General features: G+C 34.3%; 1 protein-coding gene across 4 annotated transcripts in view; it reads right to left on the minus strand.

Annotated features, from left to right (window-relative positions):
- LOC126889929 (la-related protein 4) overlaps nt 1–20,414 on the minus strand; it is a 233,660-nt gene that overhangs the window by 133,661 nt on the left and 79,585 nt on the right. For all 4 annotated transcript variants that reach the window (XM_050658671.1, XM_050658668.1, XM_050658669.1 and 1 more), the window contains one exon: nt 8,222–8,474. In XM_050658671.1, the coding sequence (XP_050514628.1) occupies nt 8,222–8,463 (242 nt within the window). In that variant the 5' untranslated portion in view covers nt 8,464–8,474. The remainder of the gene's footprint in view (nt 1–8,221; nt 8,475–20,414) is intronic.

Below are 20,414 nucleotides of genomic sequence, written 5' to 3' on the forward strand. Positions count from 1 at the left end.
GGAAAAATGAGATTTCCAAAATTTCACGCTTCAAAAACTCATAATAACTTAGAAGTACAAATTTACAATCTTCTGTGATTTAAAATAGTTCAAACGACCCGTGACGTCACATAGTTCTACTATATGGTTATGTTTATGGTTATATTTAGGTATATTCTTCTTCTTTAGTTTATTGGCCCCCACCTACTTGGGTATTTGTCTAGCTCATCGTCGCGGAATAAGGGAAAAATATTTATTTTCTAATGATATTTATCGTATGTCATTGTAATAATAATATACCAGTTTGTTGAGATTGGAATTTGATAAGTACAGTTTTTGAAGGAAAGGAAAGAAGGTTTACTATGAAAAAAAAAGAAAACACTAGAAGTGTTGTTTAGTGCCATTTTGTAAAAGTACAAGATTTCTATGTATTTAAATAGTTCAAACGATCAAAAACACTTATGACGTCACATACTGTATTTTTACTGGCGTTTATAATGTCTAATTTAAAATTATATACAATTTTGTTTACTTTGTTTGTGTCATATGACGTCACGACGAGTTTTGGGCTAGCTGCTTTAATTTGAATTTAGAATCGGCTTTAGGGGCCAAAAGGAACACAAAAACAACAACTTTTTTATTTTTGATACATGTTTTAAATTATGTTCTGTGGTGATTTATAACATTTTTATCGAATTTAAAATTTTATGAAGTTCCCTATTGTACTTAGAGGAACATGTGACAAGATCAATGTAGCTTCCAAGTATTGCGCGCGCAACTTCGAAGCAGACTTTAACCAAGTACACTTGGATCGTGTCAACCCACCTCAAAGGATGTCTGACTGGGTTTAATGTAAAGAGACCGAAATCATTAGACCGAAAGCAGTAGACCGAACTCATTAGACCGAAAAGCACTTTACCGAAACCTCACTAGACCGAACAGCAGAAGACCGAAAAGCAGTTCTTTTTACTTGTCGCAGTAAAAGAGATAAGACTAATGTAATTACAACTAAATGGTATTTGGATGGTTATTATAAACAGTTAAAATGGTGTTTAAGTCACTCTACCCTTAATTTATTTTTACCTTCACTAATTTCTTTAACGGATAAAAATTATTTCATATCAGACTGTACAGAGTAACAATTTACACAGTCTATATATTATAAAATAATACAAAAAAATACAATAAACAAAAAGACAGATCTAACTTTTTTAATTTATTTACCATTTCGGTCTAATGCTGTTCGGTCTAGTGCAGTTTCGGTAAAGTGCTTTTCAGTCTAATGAGTTCGGTCTACTGCTTTCGGTCTAATGATTTCGGTCTAATTGTCGTGTACCGTCTGACTGGAAATGCTGTCATTATCTTCGAAAAGAGCTGTGGATGATCTTCAGTCAATAGATTTTGATAATAACCTTTCCAATCTTCTGATGTGACATCGCACTTAGACTGATACTTTTACCTTTCTATCTGTCGATAGGGATTTTGACTATATTTTTTCCATTACATATAGGAACATATAAGTGAGCATTTACTCCTAATACTTTTTAATGATTTTATGGATTTTGTAACGAATTTGAGTCCTTTATAAATATCTGGTTAAGATTTTAGTCTAAGAGCTGGGAGCGGATTTTGTGCGTGATAAGTAATATGGAAAAACTATACGGGGATATGTTGAATTAGTTGTGTACATGACTTTCACCGACGGCCGGAAACCAGAGTGGGGGCCGAGGGTAGTTATAAGGGGTCAAAGTCGCGGTTTTTATTATTTTTTTATGACGCTCATGATCGAGATAGTGCACCAAAATTTAAGAATAAGTAGGTCATGACGTGTCTGCGTGGCCGACAAAGGGGTGGGGGTAGGAGTGAATATAAAAAATATAAGGGGTTTTTTGCGACGTTCGTGATTGATATAGTGCACCAAAATTTGGGTATAAGTAGACCATGTCATAAATAAGTAAAATCACAAGAGCCGGAAACCAGAGTGGGGGAGGAAGGGTCATAAGGGGTCAAAGTCCCGTTTTTTATTATTTTTTTTGTGATGCTCATGATCGAGATAGTGCACCAAAATTTGGGAATAAGTAGGTCATGACGTAACTAAGTAAAATCTCCAGGAGTGGAACGCTGCGTGGCCGACAAAGGGATGGGGCAGGGGTGAATATAAAAAAATTAAGGGTTTTTTTGCGACGTTCGTGATTGAGAATACCAATCATTGACCAAAATTTTGAGAATAAGTATACCATGACATAATTAAGTAATAGCCTCAGAGGCGGAAACCAGAGTGGCGGATGAGGGTAGTTATAAGGGGTAAAATCGCGGTTTTTATTATTTTTTTTGTAGCTCTCATGATAAGATAGATCACCAAAATTTGGGAGTAAGTAGGTCATAACGTAACTAAGTAAACCCTCCAGGGGCGGAACGCTACTTGGGGTACAAAGGGGTGATAGGCAGGGATGAGTATAAAAATATATGGGGGTTTTTTTGCCGTTCTTGATCGAGATAGTGCACCAAAATTTGGGAATAAGTAGATCATGACATTACTAAGTAAAATCTCCAGGGGCGGAACGCTGCGTGGGGGACAAATGTTGTGCCGGGTCACAAAAAAAAATACACACTGCTACTTTGACCCCTTAAAACTACCCTCATCCCCAACTCTGGTTTCCGGCTCTGGGGATTTTACTTAGCTAAGTCATGTTCTACTTATTCCCAAATTTTGGTGCACTATCTCAATCTAGAACGTCGCGAAAAACCTCTTATATTTTTTATATTCACACCTACCCCCACCCCTTTATAGGCCACGCAGCGTTCCACCCCTGGAGATTGTACTTAGTTACCTCATGACCTACTTATTCCCAAATTTTGGTGCACTATCTCGATCATGAGCGTCACAAAAAAATAATAAAAACGGCGAATTTGACCCCTTATAACTACCCTCGTCCTCCACCTCGGGTTTCTGGCTCTGAGGATTTTACTTGGTTATGTCATGGTCTACTTATTCCCAAATTTTGGTGCACTCTCTCAATCACGAAAGTCGCAAAAAACCCCTTATATTTTTTGTATTCACCCCTGCCCCACCCCTTTGTCGGCCACGCAGCGTGCCACCCCTGGACATTTTACTTAGTTACGTCATGACCTACTTATTCCCAAATTTTGGTGCACTATCTCAATCATGAGCGCCACAAAAAAATAATAAAAACGGCGACTTTGACCCCTTACAACTACCCTCGTCCCCCACTCTGGTTTCCGGCTCTGGGGATTTTACTTAGTAATGTCATGGTCTACTTATTCCCAAATTTTGGTCCACTATCTCAATCATGAACGTCGCAAAAAAACCCTTTATATTTTTTATATTCACCCCTACCCTCACCCCTTTGTCGGCCACGCAGCGTTGCGCCCCTAGAGATTTTACTTAGTTACATCATGACCTACTATTCCCAAATTTTGGTGCACTATCTCGATCATGAGCGCCAAAAAAAAATAATAAAAACCGCGACTTTGACCCCTTATAACTACCCTCGGTCCCCACTCTGGTTTCCGGCCGTTGGTGAAAGTCATGTACACAACTAACTCAACATATCCCCGTATAGTTTTTTCATATTACTTATCACGCACAAAATCCGCTTCTATCTCTCCGACTATTTATTGGCGCCCATTTATCTTTGTATTTAGTAGCATTCAATATTTCTTGTATTTTTAGTCAAACTGTTATCTACCTATTGTTCATATCCATAGAAATACCCACTCCAACGACACTCCCGATAATGAGCAATGAGGCTTTCGTATTGTTCCTGTGTTACAACCGGCTTATTATCGTCTAAAATCACTCTGTCCACGTTGGGCTATTTTATCGTTTCAGTACATATTAAAATAGCCTTAAATAATTAGATGAAACGTTTTATTTGACGTTAAATACAGATGATTATACAGACGGTTTAGATTTAAATTAGACATACTTACTTAATCAGTAGACCCATTTGTACCTTTCGGTGTTGGGCCGTTTATAATACAATTCATTAAATTACAATATTTTACAATCTTCTGAGTTGCCCTAGCTCTTAACGAACTTTCTCCATTCCTTCCTATTGGATGCCATCTGTGTTGCTTCCTGCCAAGTCTTACCCTTACTCTGCAGTATCTGCGAAATGTCACTGTTCCATTCTTTAATGAGTCTTCCTCTTCTGTTCTTCCCTATTGGTTTGGCGTCCCACACTCTTTTTACTTGTCTATTATTGTCCATCCGGGTTAGATGTCCGAACCATGCCAATATTTTCTCCTTGATTGAGTCGAGTATCGGTTTGATTTTGAGTCTTTCTCTTATTTCTTCATTTCTGATTCTATCAGTTCTTTTTACTCTGATCGTTCTTCTGAGGTATTTCATCTCTGCTGTCTGAATTCTGCTCTGATGTCTTTTGTTTAATATCCAATTTTTTGCTCCATATGTCACCGTAGGTCTATATATTGTTTTGTATATTGTCATCTTGGTCTTTGTTGATATTTCTTTGTTATTAAGGAATCCTCTATTTAGTGCTTGGAATAGTTTTCCTGTGTTTTCCATTCTGTTGTTAAGATCGTCCTCGATGTCTCCTTTGTTGTTGATTACTGTTCCTAAGTATTTGTATGAATTTGTCTGTATTATTTTTTGTTGGTCTATCATTACTTCTATTTGATCTTCCGCCCCTTGTTTCCTTGATATTTTCATTATCTGAGTATTCTCTTTGTTTATGTTTAAGTTGTATTTGCTTGCTTCTAGGTTCCATTTCTCTAAGTTGTATTTCAGTTTTTTTGCTGTTTCCGCAATTAATACTATGTCGTCTGCAAATATACACAACTCAGCGTTTATCATTTGCATTCTGTTCCAACCGATGCAGTATTTCTTGAAAGTTTTCTTACATTCTTTCACTATCTCATCTATAACATTTATGAATAGCACTGGGCTGAGACTTCCCCCTTGTCTAACTCCTTGAGTTGTTTCAAATGGTTCTGACTGTATATTTAATATTATTACTGTATTTGTTGTTTTCATGTATATACTCTTTGTTGCTTCTATCAGTTCTTCACTTACTTGCTTCTTCTTTAGGCTTTCCCATATATCTTTTCTTTTGACTGAGTCGAATGCTTTTTTCATGTCTACAAAGCTCAGATATATTTCTCTATTTTTCTTTAATGCTTTTTCTATTACTTGTTGCATGGTGAATATATGGTCTTGTGTGTTGTGTCCTTTCCTGAATCCACTTTGTACATAAATTAGACATACACTATTTAAATGCAACACTACGCGCTATTAGACGAAAACATTAGGAAGTGTATTATTGGGCCCGTGCAAGTTCGGAAAAGCGACACCTGTTTTCATAGCTCAGCAACATTTTTCGCACTTTTAATTATATTGACCAATTATATTAATCCTGGTTGCTGGATACTTGTCAAGGCCATAGGCAAAAAAAATTTTAAGAAGAAAAAGTAATAATGAGGTTATGTTATTAAAAGGTAAACAATTGTATGTAGTAAATATAATTAATTATTAAAATGCAGTACTGCAAGCAAAATACAATTAATTAAATTTTCTTTTATATAATAATTGCATATCATATCAATATTGTGGAGCAACATATAATTTTTCTTCTACAATGACAGTAGGCATGAAATCATAGGCATAGTATTATTATCAAGGTTGGGCCGTTTTAAAACAAGCTTTTTAAAACAACGTTTTAAAACATGTTTAAAAACACTGGAAAAAAACAGTTGTGTTTTAAAAAAACTGTTTTAAAACATTGTTTTAAATCATAGTTTTTTTCATTATTGTTTATTTAAACAACATTCTTATAAGACATTTGTGTTTGCTAATTTGCAAAATTGCAAACATAGATTATAGAGTAAGTAGGTGCAATAACAATGTTAATGCGAAGTAAAAAGTAAAACTAAAAAAAAGTAACTGACTAAACTTTATTTATATTCAGATAGCAAGCATACTAGTACTGGTAGACAGTGCTGAGTGCTGTAGTAACATTAACTAAACCAATGCTCCTATTGAAGTTGAAAGAAAAAGAAAATTAAGAAATTAAGTAAATAATTATCGAATTACAAAAGCATCTATTACACAGTTCTACATCCTGCAACTGATGTGATACAAAAAATAAAAATAACAATGAATGTTCCTTAAAAAAATAAAAACTATAAATAATGAGCTTTTACGGTTAATAATAAGTTTGTTCTAGCAAACAGTCAAACTAGTCAGAAACTGTCAGCAAACAGTTGATCAGTGAGAGAACATAATACACCAGTCACCAGTGCTATCCCCTCTACTCGCGCTGGTCCACTATTCGCTGATGGTTTCAAACCGTTTGAGACTGATGCTAGAACAAACCTATTGTAACCCTGATCATTTTTATTTAAATGTTGAAATATTGTTACTAGCTTAGCATCTTTGTCACTTCCTAACCTATTCCTCAATTTCCAGTGAACTAGACCATATGAAGAAAATAGCCTCTCCACACCAGCACTGGATGCAACTGCTGAAAATAATTGAGTTGTTAACTGCAACAACTCCGATGAAATAAACTGTTTTTGAGATAGCCACCATGTTAAAGAACTTAAATTGTCTACTGTATTTTTTGTCAAACAAATATTGTTCATTAAATGGCGGTGCTAAGGCACGAAATGACAGTATTTCGGGCATAACATTTGGGTGAAAATCCGAAATAAATAACAATGCTCTAACAACTTCCACCTCAGTGAGTTTCTGACCTAAGTAATGAGGGTCTAATAAATAAGCTAAATAATGCGCATCTGTTATAGCCATTTGAAAACGTGCTTCTGCTTTATGAAGTTCCAGTTCCAACACGTTGCTACAACCGTTAGCTTCACTTTCACTTTGGTGCGCACATGTGCGCGCAGGTCGCGTCTTCGCGGGAATCTCATAGGTGTGCCAGTTGAGGTTTATGGGAATCCCCGTTAGAAATCCAGTGAAGTAAGTTATTAAAACGTTTTTTTTTTTGTTTTAAAACAGTGTTTTTTTGTTTTAAAACAGCGGTTTTTTTTAGATGAAAAAAACTGTTTTAAAACAAAAAACATTGTTTTTAAACAAAAAAAAAACGTGTTTTTTGTTTTTTTCTAAAAAACCAATTTTTGTCCAATCCTGATTATCATAGACAGAGTGTCATTCCGAGCGAAGTGACGACACCATCTTTTTTATTTGGATTAGTGCTGTTTCACTCTTACGCATAGTAAAGCTGCGACAGTTGTCCTCCCCTTCCGTGCTTATACTCACACTTAATGTCATTTTAGTTTCTCGATACAATGTGCTAGAAAGAGATACCGCAAACCAGTCCATGAGATCTTGTCACGAAGCGCGGATGGTAGGCTCCCTCTATGTTAATATATACCTCTATGTATGAAATATACGTCAATTTGACAATTTCAATTGACAATATGATTTATTTAAGAAAGTTGCAAGATTTCTCCGCTATTCGCGCACGATCGTTTCTCGTATCCCCTCCAACTACTTGCACACGGCTAATAGTTGTGTTGTATTAGTTGCCAACAGCTGGTATCAATTTCAACAGCAAAATAGAGATGGCCATTTCATTTAGTTTTTTTAATATTCTTGGACAATCGTTACTTGCGTAATCGCTTAAATTATTCATTAATTTAATTAATAGGATTATATTTTCATTATGTATTCAGTGATTACAATAATTTATATAGGGGCTATGCAATAAAAACTAATAATCGAGAAAAGCAAAAAAAAATGATTAATGTCCAGTTGCACCAACAAATAAACGATTGTTGGATTGCCCGTTTATTTTAAAATATACCTAATTGTCAAAAAAACTGTCAAATTAAAAACAGAAACTTTAACGATTCTCCCAAAAAATATTAAATTTTAACCTTTTTCGAAAGAAAAGAAAAGTGTTCTGTTATTATATTTGATGGTAAAAATTTAATATTTTTCGGGAGAATCGTTAAAATTTCTGTTTTTAATTGAGAGTTTTTTGACAATTACATATATTTTAAAATAAACGGGCAATCCAAATCAATCGTTTATTTGTTGGTGCAACTGGACATAAGTGTTTTACATACTGTAACATCTGTTACTATCGGCACGAGTAGATAAATTCTGAACATTTTTTAACAAATTAAAATACAATATGGTATACAGCAGTGTTGCCGATTTTAGCGCTTCCTTCATTCTCTTATATCTAATCAAAAACTAAAAGCCTGTATTTATATTTAGTAATGACTGACTCACCTAGAAAAGTAATATTCCAATTGCTGTGCAAGCATTTGCTTAAGCTGTGGCAAGGGATAAGCTGACTGAGACTGAGAGGCATTTTCTTGGGGAGCTGAGGGAGTTAGAGGACTAGGCCCCTCAGCTCCCTCTGCTACCCCATTAACGGCTACATAGTCTGGATGGGTACCCATGGCAGAGCTTGACTCAGGGGCGGTACTGAACACCACCCCTGAAGGCACTTTGCCAACATCCCCATTCATGTACGCGTATCCTGCAACAAAAATAGACGATTAAAAATTCAATCTAAATACCAATCCAACTATCCCAATATTTCTTATGATGTGTTAATTGAATGATTATTTTATAATATAATACGTAATCAAGAGTAAAAACTAGCATGTTCTTTAATTATTTTATTTCTTTACGTTGATGACCTTAACCTAACTGACGGATTTTCGATTGAGGGCTTTCAGATGCTTACTTGAGCGTTATGGGGACCTATTGGATTGTAAAGATTAGGTCCTAAAACCAAATAGTTTTCCATTATTGAAGTGGGACTTTCCATTTTTTAATTTAATTTTCCATTTATTATTGCAGATTTGGATTCCTTACATAAAAATAAGTAACTTTTATTAGAGACATGTTTTCGAATTATGGATAGATGGCGCTATAATCGGAAAAAACCATTGTTAGAAATGGAAAATTAGATTAAAAATGGAAAGTCCCCCACTTTATGGAAAACTTAACTTTTTTTGGTAACTGGTATTTTGGTATAACGCTCGAGTAACTGCAAATTTAGCATACTTTCAATATTTTTCAAAAATCTATCGAATGACACCAAACACGACACCACATGTTCAATAGGAACCCACATTTTTTATTGCAGATTCTGATTGCTTACGCAAAAATAAGTAACTTTTATTGGAGACATTTTTTCGAATTGTGGATAGATGGCGCTTTAATCGGAAATAACTGTGTCCTTATACCCTAGATAAATTATAAAAACGGTCTAATATCTCGAGAACTACACTTGCAAGTGAAAAATTAAAAAACACGTGTTTAATATTTTTCAAAAATCTATCGAATAACACTAAAACGACCACTCCATCCCATGAAGGTGGGGTAGGGTAACTTTAAAATCTTAAATAGGAATCTCCGTTTCTTATTGCAGATTCCTCATGAATAAAAAAATATGAAGAAAAATTTTTTAAGAAACGCTTTTCTTTAGTTACGAGTGACTAAAATTAAAAATATAAAAATCTCAACCAAAAAGCAAAAAATAAAAAAAAAATTGAAAAAATCTAACACATCCGTCAAAGAAAAGCGTGGCTCGTGTTTCTCGAATAAACGGTTTTCGCCCCACGCTTTTCTTTAACGAATGTGTTAGATTTTTCAATTTTTTTTATTTTTTGCTTTTTGGTTGATTTTTTTATAATATTTTTAATTTTAGTCACTCGTAACTAAAGAAAACCGTTTCTTAAATTTTTTTTTCATATTTTTTTATTTTTTACTTTTCAGTCTTACACTTTTCAAACATTAAAATGTATCGTCATGTTTATTAAAATATGTATAAAACATATGACGTACAAACATGAAAAGTAGTCGGAATCGGCAAAAATTTGAAACTTTATTGTTTATTAAGGAAGCATAACGTAAACAATTAACGTAAAAAGTGAAATTATGTATTGTTCTATATTATTATACATACATATGTTATGTATTAGCTATACAATCCGTAAAAGTTTCAAGTTTTTAAATTGCAAAAAACAAGAGGATTAAAGAGTTTTCCGTTAAAATCGTTTTTTATTTAAAGAATTAATAAACATGAAAAATTTTTTTTTATTGACTATTCGTGTATTGTTCCCGCGAATGCATATGTCTGCAAATTTTCATTTATTTGCGTTGAACAAAAGGCAGTCAAATTAACGTCTAATTTGACGCAAACTATTGAACTAAATAAAAGCGTTTAATAAAAATCAGGAATATTTATTCGAGACATTTTTAGAATCGTTGATAGATGGCGCTGTAATTGGAAAAATACGATTTATTAGCACCATCTATAAACAAATCTAAAAAATGTCTCGAATAAATGTTACTTACTTTTTTATGAGGTATTCAAATCTGCAATAAAACATAGGTGTTCTCATTTAAGATTTTAAAGTTACCCCCACTCCCACCTCTATGGGATGGAATGGGGGTCGTATTTAATGTTATTCGAAAAGTTTTTGAAAAATATTAAACAAGTGTTTTTTGGTTTTTCACTTGGAAGTGTAGTTCTCGAGATATTAGACCGTATAATTTATCTACTAGAGTAGCAGGATAGTTTTTTTCCGATTATAGCGCTATCTATCCACAATTCGAAAAAAGTCTCCAATAAAAGTTACTTATTTTTGCGTAAGCAATCCGAATCTGCTATAAAAAAATGTGGGTTCCTAAGTTCCTATTTAGGAATTTAAAATTACCCCCCACCACGCCTCCCAGGTGTGGAGGAGGTGTCGTGTTTGGTATCATTTGATAGATTTTTGAAAAATATTAAAAAATATGATTTTTGACCCGATATATAGTTCGCGAGATATTTGACCGTCCCGCTACTTCTGGGACAGCCTATATAATTATTATTACTATAATGATCTATTTTTTAATATTTAAACATCTATTTTTATGTAAAATCGTCCAATAAACACGATGGTTTAATTATTTTTTCGCCAGCTATTGTAGCTTTCGAAAAAATTGCGGAAAATCTCTATTTTCAGATTTTTCCGGATTTCTCGGCATTTTCTCGCAAAACTAATTTCAGATTAGGATTCCTGAGGGTCGAAGATATAGGTATGTGCAAAAGGTATTCGTCTTCTCTTTCAATTTTGAGCAGTTGAGAATATTTCAGTGGACTAATCAACAAGACTGTTAAATAACGTGCATAAATGTTCGCCCTGTAGCAATAGAAAAATTTTAAAAAATCTTCCTATTTTCTGGAACATAATCGCAAATCATGAATGACGGCGGTCTTGTTTACTGAAGGGTTTCACGGATATTTCATCCTTGAAGTAAACCAGTATTTGGAGAACACAGAGTTACCGTCTAGAGTCTTATTAATAATAAAAAATGCACCTGACCAGTTTCAGGGTCTCTCCCAGCGATAATGAAACCGTCCAAGTGAAACTCCAAATACCCGGCCAAAATTTGTAAATACATACCCAGGTATTTATGACTTATGACAAAGAAAAACACATTTTAATCACTTAACATTAAGTTTATTTTGAATTATTGGTAAAGTAAGTAATTCATCCGTAACTTTTATTTGTCATATACATACAGGGTGAGTCATGAGGAACTGAACATACTTCTACCTAGTATGGCGGCCACTAGTATGGAGATAACAAGTACTAATAGTACTATCGGTTTACAGCGTTCTCCGACGCCTTCCTACTCCTAACCGCCCTACTTCTCTGTTTAACCATAGACCTGGAGGGATTTCTCTTTCCTCTAGTTCTTGTTCAATTCCCTCCCTCCAGCTTCCTTTGTGGTGTGCATGTTAAAATCGGTTTAGGGATCCTGTTATCTGGCATTCTGTTTTGTTTTTATGTCATCAATTAATGTATGTACGACTCCCATCATTTCTCGTATTCTCTCATTTGGTATCAGATCTCTTCTCGATTTGCCTGCTACTCTTCTCCAGAAGTCCATTTCGGTTCATAGTAGCATTTCCTTTATTCTTTGTTTCAGTGACCAAACTTCACTGACTTAAATGAGTTAAAATGATGAGTTTTAAAGCACTTTTCACACACTTTTAAGTGCCATAAAGACATTAAAAACTTATCGTTATCAGGAATTTTTTTCAATTTTCGGGAGGGGGATCTTGGCGCCCATGGCCCCCTCTGGACCCGCCCTTGACTTTTTTCATCCTCTATCAGATCAAACATTTTCACCACACACCTGTGAGCGGCCGTGGAGTAACGGCATAATAGCTGGTCTCATACGCCAGTGCACGTGGGTTCGAGCCCTGCCAAAGACAAACCATTTTCATTTCCAATAATGACACGAGCCGTCTCACCGTGCCTCGGAGAGCACGTTAAGCCGTCGGTCCCCCTGGGCTAGTGTACATCGGCACTACTTACTTAAAACAGGGTTAAAGATGTAAATGGCGCCGGAACTGTCCGAAAGGATCTCCCCGGCAAAAATGCCATACAATATTATTATTATTACCACCCACCTGCCTCTTGGCAGTTTGAACAATTAATTTAAGCGAAAAGCAATGTTAATTTTTCAAATAAACATTTTATTTCTGTTTTCTGACAGCAGTAAAATGTATTTTGAATTAAATAAATTACGCACATTATTCTTTTGCGTAAATTAATTTAATTCTGCAAAAAATTCACACGACCCCTATTCTCATTAAAAAAAAACATCGATTACGTCATCACGCCCACGCGGATAACGTCACTCGTATCATATATTATATGTCAAAAAATCATAATTTAAAAATAAAAATCGACCTGTTTCGAGATTTATTTCTAAAATCGCTCACTCATGAAATAATGAATTTATTCTTCTGTACCTTATGTACATAATAAATATTACAAGAATAAAAAACCGCTAAACGCCGTAAAAATGAGTGGCGCATACAATATTCCAGCTACAAAAGATCTGATATGAATATTAAGCGTCGTTTAAACACAACGATAAGTCACAGCAACTAGTTGTGATGACAAGTTGAAACGCTGTTTAGACGCTGCGATTCAATGCGATACCACCTTCAACCCAACTCCAACTTTGATAAGTTGTGCGATGCACCGTTTACACACAATGATAAGTTGCAACAACTCGATTGACCTTGATAAGTTGTTTGATTTATCGCTGTGTTTAAACGATCCTTTAAGCGTCGTTTAAACACAACGATAAGTCACAGCAACTAGTTGTGATGACAAGTTGAAACGTTGTTTAGACGCTGCGATTCAATGCGATACCACCTTCAACCCAACTCCAACTTTGATAAGTTGTGCGATGCACCGTTTACACACAATGATAAGTTGCAACAACTCGATTGACCTTGATAAGTTGTTTGATTTATCGCTGTGTTTAAACGACCCTTTACGTGGCGCGAAAATGTATTTTCATTTTGATGCAAAATAAAATTTTAGTTTTATTTTAAAAGATTTTTCCATAATATTTGCTAAATTTGAAGTAAAACGCGCCACAAAAGAGTAACTTTGATACAGTTTGAATTGTGAAACTCTTTTGTGGCGCGTTTACTTCAAATTTAGCAAATATTATGGAAAAATCTTTTTTTTAATTCTTGTATCAGGAGTTTTTCAAAGTTTTGTTATAAATTAAATGTATGAAGTTAAATGCAATTTTTCTCGATTACACGTTAAGCTTTATAAATGGTCGCCTTTGTCGCGTTATCTACCAAATGATCTAGTGTCCATAGAATGTACACTAGATTTTTTTCTATTCGAAATAGATTGAAAAAAATTATTGGGATGGCCGGTTAATGAACTCGGATTGCTCGTTGTCAGATCAAATTTAGCGTCGTAATTAATTTATAATAAACGAAAAATTTCTGCCCTGGTGAGACTCGAACTCACGACCATTCGGACATTTCGATCCAAAGGTAGGCGCTCTTACCACTGAACCACAGAGGGGGTGGTATGGAAAATAAATACCTTTAAAAAATAGACCTGCAGCCAGCTCCAAAAATAATTTATAGGCATTTTTCAAAAAAAAAAATCATAGTTTTAGGTTATGTACGCCCAATCTACGGGTCTATAAAAATAGACAAATTTTGTAAAAGCCTCTGCGTGTGAATTTTTTGAAATTGTTTAGTTAATTGCAATCCACCGAAAAAAAAAGATTACGTTTTTGGGTTATGAGGAAAAGGTGGCGGGCTAAAATTGTGTAGTCTTATTTTTTAATCACAGAACGTAAAAAAAATTAATTCAGGGAGTGAGTATTTACTAGGGTACCCCCTTTTTTAACGGGGGTACCCTAGGCTGTTATTGTGGTGTTTTTTTTTGCTCTGGGTCTGCGGATTTAAGAACTTTTGGAAGATCTTCTATGTATGAATGATTTTTAATGGTTGGCAATGTAAGGGCTTGTATTTATGATATTGGATCTGTTGACGTAGACATTTTTAGATTGAAACTTGTTTTACATTATTTGTATGAGTTAATATTATTAAAATAATCAATAGATAACCAATAAAGTATTTTACTAAGACAGAATTTGACATATTAGATTTACAGTCCCTGGCCTGACCACCTATGAATTTTTATAAAAATCAACTATTCCACTAAGTACATTTTGTTTAAAATATAATTTTAAATTTAATTTTGTTATGTAATGTTAATGTTATACATTAACTATATTATATTTAATAATAAACACCAATAAAACATTTGATGTTTAAGTATATACTTTTTAATAATTTGTTGAACTTCTGACCTTAATCAGATGGAAAATATTTGGGAGCTTTTAAAACGAGAAATTTCCGATGAAAAGGTCACTAACGAAATTGTTTTGTTTAAAGGACTAATAAATCATTGAAACCACAACGATAAATTAAAGCAAAAAAAAAATTAACTGCATTCAAAGGATGCCAAGACAGATACAAGCGCTAATCAAAGTTAAAGGTGGCTCAACAAAATATTGAAAAAATAAAAAATGTGATATTTTTTCAGGTTTTATTGGTGTTTATTTTTAAATATAATACATTTAATAATAAACAGCAATAAACCATTTTAAAATATCACATATTTGTATTTTTTTAATATTTTGCTGAGCCCCCTCTGATTTCCGCTAGTACCCTTCTTGGTATACTTTGAATGCAGTAAATTTTTTTTGCTTCAATTTGTCATTATGGTTTCAACGATATATTAGTTCTTTAATCAAAACAATTTCGTTAGTGACCTTTTCATTGGAAATTTCTCGTTTTAAAAGCTCCCAAATATTTTCCACCTGATTAAGGTCAGAAGTTCAACAAAATAATAAAAAAATATAAATATGTAGTATTTTCAAATATTTTATTGCTGTTTATTATTAAGTATATTATAGTTAATGCATAACATTAACATTGCATAACAAAATTAAATTTAAAAATCATATTTTAAACAAAACGTACCTAAATAGTGGAATAATTGATTTTTGTAAAAATTCATAGGTGGTCATAATAATATGGCCAGGGACTGTATATTGTAATCGAATGAAGAGAATGTACATTTTTTATAAATATCGAACAGAAACTTATTACCTATTTGAAAATATAGAAAAAATAATTATGATTTAGATGAAATACCAACCGATTATACCGCGGCAATAATGTATTATTGCGTGGAGGTTACCATTATGCTTGTGTAATGTTAAATTATCCATTAAACCGAAAAGTATTTTTAGTTAATGAACAATCACACTAAACAACACACTATTGCAGATTTTAACACACAAAAACATCTGAATGAATCGCAGCAACGATATTGATGATTTTTTTAAATGGAAATAGATATACACAGAAATGACAAAAGAAAAAAAAACATTGGAGAGAAAAGTTCAATAATATTACCATAAACCATATGGTAGGGGAGCCCAAGCGGGGATTTTTGCAGTTACTCGAGCGCGTCAGATTATCATATGGGGAGAAACCTGGTACCCTGCAGATGTACCTCTACCATATATTGGCTCTTAACACAGGGGAGTTCGTTAAGGGGGGCCCGAAATAGAAAATCTATCCTTAAAAAAACTCGAAATTGTCAGATTAAGATAAGGTAAATTAAGTACATGCAAAAGAGTGTATATTTTAAAAATCTGACGATTTGGGCGGGGCGTAAGGAAATGGTTGGGTCCCAAAGTTTCACAAGAAAAAAGCGAATATTTCGCGAAATGAATGACTGATCGAAAAACCAAAAATATGTGCTCAATATTTTTTAAAAATCTATCGAATGATACCAAACACGACTTCCCACGGAGAGGGGTGGGGGGTAAATTTAATATTTTAAATACGAATCCCGCGATATTTCGCGAAAGGAACATCAGATCGAAAAACTGTAAAATATACTTGTTCAATATTTTTTAAAAATCTATCGAATGGCACCAAACACGACCCCCCGCGGAGGTGGGGTGGGGAGTTACTTTAAAATCTTAAATAGGGGCCCTCATTTTTTATTACCGATTTGGATTCCTTACGTAAAAATAAGTAACTTTTATTCGAAACAATTTTTCGAATTATGGATAGATGGCGTTATAATCGAAAAAAACCATTGTTGAAAATGGAAAATTAAATTAAAAAATGGCAAGCGCCCACTAAAATGGAAAACTTTACTTAACTTTTTTTGGTTTTAGGACCTATTCTTCACAACCCAATAGGTCACCAAAGCGCTCGAGTGACTGCACATTTAGCATACTTTGCTCCCCTACCAATATTTGGTATACAGAAAACACTATTGATTGAAAACACTACTCTAAAAAATGATTACCCACTTGTTACTACTGTGACAAATAGCAGTGACTTTTCAGAATATTTTACATTCTAGCTTGAATACTAACCAACAATCTCACATTTATTTTTATTGTTCATGCTGGCCTTTGATGACTGTTATTTTTTTGCAGGTGGAAATCCTCATTAACGTCAGAGAACGTGTCCCAGACAGCGTATGAGTCACGAAATGATGCCCTGACAACTGAAAATTTTCATTTATGACATACCCAGCATAAATCAACCAGACTCACGTGCAAAAAATTCGATCCACTGAAAATTTGGTCATTTTTTATGTCTCGAATTTCCTAAACCTGTTGTCCCATTTAAGTGATTTTTTTTAATATGCCTTGATCTTTAACAATATCGCTGTAATAATATTGTTGCTAGACAGGTAAACTGTCATTGTATACGGGGTGTACGAATCAAACTGTGTTTTTTTCTCAAAGTTCGCATCACCCTGTTGACTATTCTAGCATTTATAAAATACTGAAATTAAAACCCAACCATAGCCTCAGGTTTTCTTAACATTCTGTGTTTCTAAATAACTGCGACAAACTTTAAGGGGTAATTTTACATGACAAAATAATGACGGTTTGCTTTATAATCATATGTCCGCAAACCCTTCGTTTCCGAGATACGGGATGTTCAATTTTTTTTAACAAACTGACGATTTATTTATTGCTTTAAAACCAGTTAAGTTATGCAAATCAAATTTGGTGGGTTGTAAGACGTAGTTATTGCACATTTTTTGACATACAATTAAGAATTTTATATTCACCATTGGCGTGCATACGGGTAATATGATCGGTCATAATACCCGTTTGCGCGCTAATGGTGAATATTAAATTCTTAATTCATCATTCTCTTTGCCTTATCCCTATGCGGGGTCGGCTTCCCTAATTGCACTTCTCCACACAATTCTATCTTGGGTCATATCAATGTTAATCCCCTTTACCCACATGTCCTGCCTTATCGTCTCCCCCAGGTCTTCTTTGGTCTTCCTCTCCTACTCCTTCCAGGAATCTTCACTTCAGCTATTCTTCGTATTGGGTGATTAACGTCTCGACATTGAACATGACCAAACCATCTTAACCTATGCTCTCTTATTTTGGCATCAATTGGTGCCACACCTAGACTTCCCCAATATACTCATTTCTAATTTTATCCTTCTTTGTCACTCCACTCATCCATCTAAGCATTCTCATTTCCGCCACATGCATTCGTTGTTCCTCTTTCTTTTTCACTGCCCAACATTCAGTTCCGTACATCATAGCCGGTCTTATGGCTGTTTTATAGAATTTTCCCTTCAGCTTCATTGGAATTTTTCTGTCACACAACACACCACTCGCTTCTTTCCACTTCATCCATCCAGCCCTAACTCTACTGCATGCATCTCCATCTATTTCTCCATTACTCTGTAATACCGATCCTAGGTACTTAAAACTATTGCTTTTCACAATCATTTCACCATCCAAAGATACCATTTTATTTGTAGTAGCTCCATCTTTAAATGAACATTCCAAATACTCTGTTTTTGTCCTACTAAGTTTTAAACCTTTTTCCTCCAGAGCTTGTCTCCACTGTTCCAGTTTTTGTTCTAACTCTCTTTCACTATTTCCTATTAACACTACATCATCAGCATACATTAGGCACCATGGAATACTACCCTGTAGTTTCGCTGTTATCTGGTCCAAAACTAATGAAAATAAATACGGACTAAGCACAGAGCCTTGGTGCAATCCTACTTTCACATGAAATTTATCAGTCTCTCCCACACCTGTCCTAACACTAGTCGTTACTCCCTCATACATATCCCTCACAATCTTTACATATTCACCAGGGACTCCTTTCTTATTGAGTGTCCACCACAGAATCTCTCGAGGAAATCATATGCTTTCTCAAGATCAATGAATACCATATGAGCGTTTGTTTCTTTACTCCTGTATTTTTCCATAAACTGCCTTATAATGAAAATTGCATCTGTTGTTGATCTACCCTGCATAAAGCCAAATTGATTCTCAGATATTTCGGTCTCTTCACGTATCCGTCTATCAATTACTCTTTCCCATACTTTCATGGTGTGGCTAAGCAGTTTTATAGCCCTGTAGTTTGTACATTGTTGTATATCTCCCTTGTTTTTGTAAACAGGTACCAGTATACTGCTTCTCCATTCGTCTGGCATTTGTCCGACTTCCATAATTCTATTAAACAGACCTGCTAGCCACCTTGTTCCTGTCTCTCCCAATGCTTTCCATACTTCCCCAGGAATATGATCTGGTCCTACCGCTTTTCCTTTCTTTATTTTTTGAAGCGCTTGAGCCACTTCCTCGTTGGTTATTTTGGTGACCATTGCTGCTACTGTTTCCGTTGACTCTACAGGCTCCATCTCTTTTTGACATCCCTTTCGTGAACTAGTATTTTATTATTTTCATCTCGGATACATCTAATCTGATTAAAATCTTTTGCTTTCTTTGCTCTCTGTTTGGCTATTTTATATATATCTTCGTTTCGCCTTCCCTGGTATCAAGTTGATCGTATAGGTTTGAATACGCTTCTGCTTTGGCTTTTGTTACTTTCGCTTCCTTTTTCGCCACCATTCTTAATTGTAAGTCAAAAAATGTGCAATAAATACGTCTTAAAACCCACCAAACTTAATTTGCATATCTCAACTGGTTTTAAAGCAATAAATAAATCTTCAGTTTGTAGAAAAAAATTAACATCCCGTATCTCGGAAACGAAGCGTTTGCGTACATGTGATTATAAAGCAAACTGTCATTATTTTGTCATGTAAAATTACCCCTTCAAGTTTGTCAAACTTATTTAGAAACACCCTGTATTGATGATGAACATGGCCAGTTGTTAAAGTACCTTTTTTATTATCCAACGTAAGCGAATGAACCTAAAAACAGAATGTTAAGAAAACCTGAGGCTATAGTTGGTTTTTAATTTCAGTATTTTATAAACGCTAGAACAGTCCACAGGGTGATGTGAACTTTGAGAAAAAAACACAGTTAGATTCATACACCCGGTATACAATGACAGTTTACCTGTCTAGCAACAATATTATTACAGCGATATTGTTAATGAATAAGGCTATAATAGACTAAGAGCCGCTATAGGTGAAAATTCTTAAGCATTTTAGGCACGACGGGACCCTATAACTTAAATAGTACAACCTAAAAGAAAACGTTTGAACACTGTGCCGTCACTTTTCAGTGGCACATGCGTCTACAGTGGCGCATCAAACTTTCCACTTATGGACGGGATACATAAATTAAAAAATACCCTCCCTAATTACCAAATTATTTTCATTTTTTTAAGTTTTATGTGATTAAGACATAAGATTCATCGTAATTTTAACCCACCACCCCCTTCTCCCTGCCCCCACCATCAAAAACTTTATTTTTCGATTTTATTTTTTTTTGGTGGGATGCAATCAATTTTAAAATTTCAAAAAATTTACACGCATAGTTAAGGGTTTTATAAAACACGTCTATTTTTTATAGACCTGTAGGTTGAGTGTACATAACCTTAAAAAAATTTAAAAATTTTTTTTTTGAAAAAAAGTATATAACTTTTTTTTGGGGATAGCTGCAGATCTAATTTTTTCTTAGTCTTGTGTATTTTATCAAACACTATATTTCTAATTTTTTTCAGATTTTTCTGTAACGTTGGTCACCTTCAAAAATCCAAAAAACTGTTTTTTAAGGGGGTTTTGGGGGTTTGAACGTGTTTTTCTGATTT

This window comes from Diabrotica virgifera, chromosome 8 (genome assembly GCF_917563875.1).
Source record: "Diabrotica virgifera virgifera chromosome 8, PGI_DIABVI_V3a".
NCBI lineage: Eukaryota > Metazoa > Arthropoda > Insecta > Coleoptera > Chrysomelidae > Diabrotica > Diabrotica virgifera.